This window comes from Ctenocephalides felis, unplaced genomic scaffold, assembly GCF_003426905.1.
Source record: "Ctenocephalides felis isolate EL2017-DRISC unplaced genomic scaffold, ASM342690v1 CF-g0.4_SCAFFOLD_01604, whole genome shotgun sequence".
Lineage (NCBI taxonomy): Eukaryota > Metazoa > Arthropoda > Insecta > Siphonaptera > Pulicidae > Ctenocephalides > Ctenocephalides felis.
In genome coordinates, this window is record NW_020537758.1 from 25,689,986 (window position 1) to 25,699,764 (window position 9,779).

A 9,779-nucleotide genomic window follows, 5' to 3' on the forward strand; every position below is an offset into this window, starting at 1 on the left:
GTCTAAGCATTTAAATGCATAATGACTTGCTTTCTCAAACTGATTTATACTAGCATGATATGTTGCTAAAAACTTATGAGCACTGTGTAAATCCACATTATCCGGTCGGAATTCATCTAAACAAAAATCAGTATATGCTGCTGCAGCACTGTCTCGTTCTCCCAACTTTTCATATAATTTGGCAGATTTCAACAAAGCCATCCCTTCAATGTCCCCAACATTATGAGCTTTATAGTAACATTTTAATGCATTCTGTTAGTAGTAGTTCCAATCTTTCATATGCCTCACCCAGAGCAGTTAGCATTCTACTATCATTAGGCATCAATTGTTGTGCTTGTTTGTAATAATACAGACAGTAGAAAGGCATTTTAAGAATATCGTAGGTTTGACCCAAACCATACCATGCTCTAAAATCCCTTTTATTAACTTCTACAAAGTAATAATAAATATAAATAGGGCATCTCATTATATTATAACTATATTGAATTTTAACTATAACTTACCAATGGCAGATCTATAGCAATGAATGGCAGCATTAATGTTTTTCAGTTCTAGAAATTCATGACCCATAAGTGTCCAAGCGGATAGAAAATGGGGATTTAACCTTAGTGCACGCTGAAAGTATAAAATTGCCTTTTGATGTTCTTGACGGATGCTATAATAGTTAGCTAAAATAAAAATCTGTTTTAGCATTTTTTAGATCCAAATTTTCAAAACCTATTTTTATTTAGCGATATACTTACCTACAATACAGCATGTCTCAACCCTATATTTGTCAATATCTACAGCAGCATGTGCAAGTTGTGCTAACTCAGTTCTTAAGCCTTTTACATACAACACATTTGAATAAATGTCAATAGAATCAAGTCGATATGGATCATCATTTCTTAATTTTTTGAATATCTCTAATGCTTTATCTACATCTAAAAATTATCAGACAATGTTAATCAAATTGAAAATAATACCTTCATAAGGAACTAATAAAAAAATAATACCTCTTAAATTATGATTAGCAACAGCTAATTGAGCTAACACTTCATTACATTTATCAAAACCAGATCTTTGTAGTGCACTAAGCAATTCAATGGCTTCTTCATTCTGGATGAGTTCGAGATGCACCCGAATCAAGAAGAATGGTACCATCCAGTGTGAAGGCAATTGCAAAGAATTTAATTGTAACCTTTAATCAAATCAATATTTATATGAAAAATTATTAATTCATGATAACATTTTAATCCGATTACCTATTTGTGATGAGTGGTGCAAGTTCTAACCAAGCTCCCCATAATGTGGGTACAAGGGTTAGCGATTCCATTAAAATATCAACAGCGAGACTATTTAATTGCATTTTTTTCAGAACTATGCCATATAGATAAAGACAATAACCATCTAAACTATTGGTCTCTCTTTCTAACTAAAATTATCACAGTCTTAGTAATAAATCAACTTGTTTTATAATTATTTAACAACTTACCTTCAACATATTGTACAATTCTTTATGAATATTATTATTGTAAGCTGAGGATACTGTAGGTTCATTCAGGTTATCTATCTTTTTCTTCTCGGCTGAAGTATATTTAGAATAATAATATAAAAACCTTGCCTTTTCATCTGTGCATGGTTCCAAAATATTTGCTGCTCTAATAAATAAAAGAGTTCATTTTTGGTTCTTATAGGTACATAAGATTTTTAATTTTAGATATAGAATACCTATCATATTCTTGACATTGAAAATACATCCTTCCCAAAATGTATGCAGCCCTATCATCGTGCTTTACAGGTTTTGAGTTTTCAACATCGTCTAGAGGCACTGATGAAAGACCAAAATTTAAATCAGCTAACCATTTTGCATTTTGTTCGAGGCCTCTGTCAAAACATTCATAAATAGCTGATTGTAACTCTGATTTTACAATCTTTAAGTCTATCCTCTCAATATATTCAGTCATATCGAAAATTTTTGAAGAGGCTTAGGCTTTTGAAGATTTCCTAGAATTATTTATTTTTAAGTGCTTTAATTTTACGTTTTCGACAATAATATCACAGAATTTGACATTTAATTATATTTATATTTTGACAGCGTTCACTGGTTAAAACCGTTGAAGTATTTTTCCAACCTGTCAAATTCACAGAACAGCCAATACAAAAATATCGAAATTTGTAGGTTAAAAAGGTTAGAAATAACAACAAAATTTCCTTAAAAATTGATTATAAAATCATAAAATTAAAATTGGGTTCTTGAAAATATTTTCAAAGTTTAGAGTGGACGATCAACAGTGTCGAAGTGCATTTTTCGTTTAAGTATTTTATTGAATAATAGTCTGTGATATGATAAAAAGTATATTTTCAAATTAATAATCATCGTAAATATTTTAAAATACAACAAGATGAGACATATTAAAATGAGTAATGCGTTGCAAATATCAATACAAAAGCTCTACTTTCGTATTAATATTTATTCAAGCGCTTATATAATTTGCCATTTTCCAATTTTAAAATTGAAAGGTAATTTATATGCAATCTATATATGTACCTTATTGATTTCACTTACATGCAATGCTATTAACTATTCTTTTTGATTTCGATTCAAAACACAATCATTTTGTGAGCTATGTTATATATTATACATTACAACTTCCATTATCTACTTTTAATCGTGATCAGTTACATTCCTTTCGGTCTTTTCTTTTATTCATGGTTAAGCAGCCTCGAAGCATTCTTTTTAACTTATCAATTGATATATAAAATTAAATATAAATATATATATATATATATATATATATATATGTATATACATATACGAGAAATGTTCAAAATAGTATTTTTAGATTTCTTACATATAAATATAATAAAAACCATATTTCCAAATTGCCTAATTTCACTTTATGAAACAAAATGCTCAATGATTTCATTTTTTAAATATTTTCTTAAATTCAAAGTGTAAAAAACTTACTTTGAAATAATTACAACTTAAATATTTAAGCAAGCATTTAATGATCATTAATGTAAAAATGAAAAATGCATGTAATAGAATTTGAAGTATAATATCTTTTGTTTCAATCTAAAAAAGTTAGAGAAATATGCTATATACAATATTCAATTGTTTTCTAAAAACAAATATTGCATTGCTATATTATATGTAATAATATTACTTGTTTGATATTTGTTAATAAGTCTTAACTTATAATCATTTTTTTCAGGAATCAGGCAGCGACATGAATTCAAACATGGATATCAAAAATGTATATGAAGCCAATGAGCAGACATCAGAATCTTCTAATAATACGACTAGTAATTGTTTTGAAAACTTAGACAGCTGCATGAATAATTCTTCTAGGTATGAGAATAATTATAAATATGAAATAGAAAATGAATTGAGGTACGCATGATTTTAAACCTCTTTTGTAGTATACAAAGTACTGACCTCAATATTTAAGTTTTTTTTCCACTTTGATGGATTAAATATATTTATGATAATTACATGTTTTGTGTCAAAAGAAGCATTGGAATTTTTTTAGATCTTTTTTATGACTGAAAATATTTTTTGTCCTAACTTCTACTTCTGAAATAAGTATATTTTGTTAAACTAAATTCAACACTTTTATAAGCGTATCATATGAATTTTCCATACCAGTTCCCCTCATCTTCATAATCCAACTCAAAATACTCCCAACCTGATTGATCTTTCATTTGGAACTGATCCTCCTAATGTTGGCCGTGATGTATTTGGGTGTGAATTTTGTGACCTAGAACCATGTATGGTGCAAGGTGCTTTGCAGCACGCTAGACGATCGTCTTTTGAATTATCTTCGGCTATTAGACAAATTCCAATAAGAATGATTTGCGAGGAAATCGGATTGAAAGATCTGATTTTTGAAGACAAAAGTTATGAAACATCAACTAATGTGCGTAGTTTATTTTATTAATGCCAGGAAAAATATAGTTCTAAGTTACTCATCATATAAATATAATCTAGAATAAATTTTACAATTTCATTATTAATTATTAACCATATAGTGTTGAGTTTGATGCACATAATAGTCCACCCGCTTATATTTTTGATGACTATCATAAAATTATATACTTAAAATATTAACTAAATAGTAATAAACAAGATCAATCTAAATTTTATTTGAAAGACAAATGTTGTATATTGTGGTGATGTTGATTTTAACATATTTATCTGGATAATATATATATATATATATATATATATATATATATTATATATATTTATAATTACCAAATAAAGTGTGTGTTCAAAAACTGAGTGTTGTATTGTTCATATTTAACATATATATATAATTATCACTCACTCTGTTAATAACAAAAAATATATTTATTAGAAAAATACTTATTCTAACGTTTTAAAATTATTAGAATAATACATCAAATGGAACTAGCTCCTCCACTGATAATCTAGAGAATATTGAACCGCCTATGGAGTGCGATGTATTGGCTCTGGCATGTATTGCCGAGGAACTTACTTTAGAGCCCGAAGTCGAGAATTGAATCATAGATCCGGTGCCTACGTGAATATGTCAAGATCTTCGCATATATTTTGATTTGAGGACTCAATTACAGATTTGAAGAGAAATTTAGATTAGAAGAAAAGAAAATTGCAGTAAAAAATCTGTAGAACTTATTTGAACAAAAAATCTATTTGGTGCAGTATCCATTGTCACAAATAGAAATGTTACTAAACATTTAATACACAATATGGAATTATTATAAACGAATTTTAATTTTCAAGTTTATATTTATGATTGACTAAAGTTAATGTATATTTCCAAACTATTGCCATTTATTACCATTGAAAATCAAACTAAACTTACTTTGCGATAACATTTAAAATGAGACAATGACCCAGTATGGCTTATTATTTCTCTGCGTATTCAAACAAAAATGGTAACTAATGAAAGGTTTTTGTAGCCTTTTAATATAAATTTGTCCTGAAATATATATTCTCCTACTGCTAGCACCAGTACTCATATTTTATAAATCTTTATTAATCATCACAGAAATATGACAAATTATTACAAAACATATATTACAATTAAGTATAATATTCACAGCACTACTGTATTTAATAATTCATTACAATACATTGTTTCATATAAATAAATTATATAAGTTATAGCTAAACTAAAGAAATATCTTATGATCTACATATTGCACAAGTTTTATGATTAAATCATGATTGTCATTATCAAGCTAAATTTAAATACAAAAATATATATTTTCTTAATAACAATATTATCTCAAATCTTTCATTAAAAGCCACTAATACCAAATATTGGCATTCGCATCAATATTAACAAGACGATTGTTGTAGTTAATTGTTGGTAATTGCTTATATTGAACTACTTCACAAAAAGGTTCATTTAAATTTTTGATATAGTTATTCATTTCTATATGCCGTCCATTATGCCATCCTGTGCGCATTTGTGGCAAAACACCATTTTGATTCACTATCCTGGTATATTCAGTTTAGTTGAAGTAGTTGAATAAATATTATGTATGCCGTGAATTGTTGGGGTTGCAACGAGATTCTTCTGTCTGCAATCCTATTGGGACTTGATAATTTTTGACTAACAGTTACATCTTTCTGCTTGGCCATCGCAGGCTGTTCTTTCGGTTTGGCCGTCGTCAATTTCAAGCTGCGAAAAGCAGAAGATAATCTTCTGTCAAAATAGTCGATTTTTCTCTCTTGGGATAGATTTTGAACATTCGTTGGTGTAGCTCGAGCTGGTGTGGCTCTTACTGGTGAAGCCTGGACCGGCGATACTTTAGCTTTTGGACTGACTACTCTTTGCAAACGGGATAAAAATGATGTCTTGGTAGGCGTTTCAACCGCTGCCTGAGCTTTTACTACTGGAGGTTTTTCTGCTGTTAAAATTGGTTTTGGGCGCTTGTCTCTGGTTGTTTCTTTAGCTCTGCTTAAGCATGTGTATCGTGGAAACCATGTAGGCGTTGTTGCACTTGCTATAACGTCTCCATTTGTGGCCATCGGGCCAATATTGTTGTCGAATTCATCGGCCCAAAACAAGTACTGCCTTTCATCAAATTGCTGGCTGTAATAAAAATATATGTTAATACATGCTGAAAATTGAGTAAATATATGCTCTTATTATTATTTAAATATGTATTACTGTTATACTTTTTATAGTGCGAAATTCGTGTAATATACTGTAATTTTTTTATCTTATGTTACTCTTCATCAAAAATTAAAATTGCAGAATATTTAAAACGTGTACAGCATGTAGTCTAAAAAGTAGAAATTAAAAATATTTATTTACCTTGCATATTCTGAGGATTTTTTCTCTGGGAAGGGTTTTGGGCTGGAACTACGTGGTGGTAGAGAGTCGACAATTATTTTGCTAAGTGCCCCTCCAAATTTTTCGATATCTTCGTCGACGCGACAATAATTTGCACTATGAGGAAATGGTGCTGTTTGTCACAATGGATGCCTTTGGAACACCTGGCGGTCCGTTTGATTTGCTGGCTATATCTGGTCGGATCTCTTCGCTACAATTAAAATGAATCAATTAAAAATGCATGTTATAGTTTTTTCTATTTTTAAATATTTATGATATAACGAAAATTTTGAATTACTGGAAAATGAATACTGTAAATTATAATGTGACAAATGAAATATTTTGCCACGGATAATTTTCAAAGTGAAATCGCTTTCCCATGCAAATTATAAAGGTCCTACAAATCGTTGTCAAAAATTATATGCACAATTTATATAATCTTCAACAACAAGTTTAAACCTAAAGGATACGATTATTGGTTCAGGTACTGCGCAAAAATTTTACGGACGTTTCCAAAAATATTATTAAGCAAAAAATCCAGAAATACTTCGTATTATATATTTATTCAAAGTTGGGCTTTTATTATTGTCTGTGCAATATCAAAGAAGGGTATTATGAGTGCGGTGAAATAGATTAACCAGGTCAATTGTTACCTGAACAGGTAACGAGACGACTGATGTCTAAGTAACGGTAAATAACATTTGAATCGGCGTAGTAGAAACAGTATAGAATATATAAATTTAAATATATATATTATCTTAAAATTATTTATATATATATATATATATATATATATATATATATATATATATATATATATAAATCGGCTATTAAATATGCATGTTCAAATTATAAATTTTTTGTGGTGCAAAACTAAAAATATATTATAACCATGTACTTAATATATTATTTGAGTATAAATATATAATAAAATAATATATATTTAAGTTAATTATTTGTTCTTAATTTTCTAAACTAAAAAAAAATTGCCAAAAAAATACTGCAACTGATTATGGTTCTCTTACATACATAATAATTAAAGTTTACAAGCAAAAATGATATCATTATGATTGAATAAAATTTATTGAAAATGTCTCGATTAGATTGATAAATATTATCAATAATAAAATAATATCAAATATTTTTATATAAAAATTGAAATTAGGAAACTTAGGGTACGAGAATCATCTCATAAGCAATTGCAATTTCATTATGGCCGTATTTTCGATTTTCAAAGAACAATAAATTTTACTTACACTAAAATATGCTGGATGGATATCCATATTTCTTCTTTTAAATACCTATACACTATTTTTTTAATTAAATTATCTGTTATTTCTTTTACAAATTATTTCCGACACTGACAGTTCAAGGTAATATTTGGTACTGATCCTTCCCGGGATGGAGGTCAGTTTTATAAAGGATTAAAAATTAGCCAGCCCCTTTTTGTGTCACCAAGCTCCACCCCTCGTTCGGGGGTGCTGCGATGTTGTTGAGGATTAAATTAAATGAATATCAAATGTTTATATGCAAAAACGAAATCGCAAAATGGATAACAATTACGAAATATTGATTTTCACGCCGTTTGCTAAACTTATAATTGAAAAGCTCATACGCCATTTTGGAAAACTACATGTGTATTGTTGCCAGATTACGAATTTTTACACGAGTTATTTTTTTTAGGTGTTGACTTAACAAATTACAAGACAAATATTTTTTTTCAAAAGTTATTATTGCTTTCTATGCAATTTATTAAAATCATTCGTGAATTAACTTCCGGAAAGAGTTAGTTTTCGCCATTAAGTCCAATTTACTAATTTTATATTTTCTAGACGTTTAAGGTAATTGTGAATCATTTGACCACATCATTTGAAAAAAAAAATGTATTCTGTATTTGTGACAAAATGTGATCGTTTGCAATCGTAATTCGGTTTAGTGTGTTCTGTACATTGTTCAATTTATTTTAGATAATTTTTTCATTTTCTAAACGTATTAAAATATTATAAACCTACGAGAAGTGGTTTTATTATAAACATTCATTAAAGCTTGGTTTTTAGAACATGCGCCATCTATGTTCTATTCTGTATTTCCTACTGATCACAGTTAACGTACACATTTAAATTTTTTAGTATATGAAGTAAAATGAAATGTGTTCAATAATTAATTCAATTGGAGGAATTATGAATTTATTTAATTTATATAAAATTGCTGAATGAGTTTTGCGTGAAACTGAAAACTTCATTTTTGAAATAAACATTTAACAATTTTATCTAAATAGCATAATATAATAAAATTATTACTACAAACAAATTAAATTTGCCTAGTTTAGTTACAAATACAATTGCGTACAGAAAATAATATGCAAAGTACACAGTTTAAATTCACTACGGATATTGTAAAACAGTATTCTTGGAAGTAATTATTGTAATCGACACGAAGCGATATTTAAATAAAAACCAAGCATACTTATGTGTTATCTTCTGCAAAACTAAATTGCAACAATTAGTTAAATGAATATCATTTATGTCATATTATTTGGCGCATCTCATTGTAATGAAAAGATGCAGCATTGTTACAAGTTCTTAGAAATGACCAAAAACTGAGCGAGAGCAATTATTTTACGAATATATTTTTGGGAACGATCAGAGAATTTCTCGGAACTTAAATTAAAGGAATTGAATTGGAAATAAGAAATATCCACAAAGTAAATGGAAAAATAAAGATCCATACTACGTAATCTACGTAATATCTTCAAGCATAATTTTTTTTTATTAAAAGTGCTGTACGGATATGAATTTTCTACAGGCAAATTTTAATCCAAATTCCTTCATGTATAAGATTTTAATAAAATCATTAAAATTTTCTATTTGTACATACGTTTATATATTACAATAGCTTATGGGATATTACTGCATCCTGATTGCTCTTTTAAGGAGTTAAAAAACGTGCTTATTTTTTATCTGCTGTGATTATATAATCGCATATATGTATTATATACAGTTAATAGTCATAAATTCATTGTATGTGAATTTATTACAATAGTAATACCTATCAGGGTATACTATTGAAATAGTAAATGCTGTTAAAAACAAATATTTTGATCTAATATTGTATTAAAATTTTTAAAGTATTGCTAAGTAACTAAGAGAATTTATTGGATTTCTTGATATGTAAGGTGGAATTTACAGGTTTTGTGAAAATTAACTCTCCATGGGCAGAATTTTTGTTTTACATCTAAAAAACTAGGAAAACAAAAAATCAGTAATCATAAATCATAAGCCTATGCAAATGAAAAAAATGTTGGCATACACTTTTTGGCAGCAATGAAATATGTGAAGTCATAATTAAAAAAAAGCCATAATTATTTAGTAAAATATCGGAAAATTTAGGATATAACCTGAAAGTTACGCGGATCCATAGATGCTTATTCTAATAAGTTTGATTTTCCAAAGCTATAAGTTTCCA

At 28.1% G+C, this 9,779-nt stretch overlaps 2 protein-coding genes and 1 long non-coding RNA gene across 3 annotated transcripts in view; 1 reads left to right on the plus strand and 2 right to left on the minus strand.

Moving 5' to 3' along the window:
• LOC113373567 (cell division cycle protein 23 homolog) overlaps positions 1-2,027 on the minus strand; it is a 3,216-nt gene extending 1,189 nt beyond the window's left edge. Inside the window, 8 exon segments of the mRNA XM_026613857.1 lie at positions 9-255; positions 257-429; positions 504-668; positions 744-923; positions 996-1,180; positions 1,245-1,414; positions 1,475-1,640; positions 1,711-2,027. Of these exon segments, the coding sequence (XP_026469642.1) occupies positions 9-255; positions 257-429; positions 504-668; positions 744-923; positions 996-1,180; positions 1,245-1,414; positions 1,475-1,640; positions 1,711-1,946 (1,522 nt within the window). The 5' untranslated portion in view covers positions 1,947-2,027.
• Positions 2,028-2,382: 355 nt separating this feature from the next.
• On the plus strand, positions 2,383-4,497 carry LOC113372294. The gene is made up of 3 exons (XR_003366751.1): positions 2,383-2,502; positions 3,198-3,334; positions 4,378-4,497. It is a non-coding gene; the product is annotated as an uncharacterized LOC113372294 (long non-coding RNA).
• A 985-nt stretch (positions 4,498-5,482) lies between these two features.
• Positions 5,483-6,402, minus strand: LOC113373568. Its single transcript, XM_026613859.1, has 2 exons — positions 6,297-6,402; positions 5,483-6,071 (listed from the first exon to the last, which is right to left on the minus strand). The coding sequence occupies exon 2, from the start codon at positions 6,005-6,007 to the stop codon at positions 5,483-5,485; it is 525 nt and encodes a 174-aa protein (XP_026469644.1). The 5' UTR covers positions 6,008-6,071; positions 6,297-6,402.
• Between the last annotated feature and the right edge of the window lie 3,377 nt (positions 6,403-9,779).

Coding starts and splice junctions, on each gene's coding strand:
- LOC113373568 (XM_026613859.1), bottom strand. CDS start 6,007: ATGGCCACAAATGGAGACGTTATAGCAAGTGCAACAACGCCTACATGG.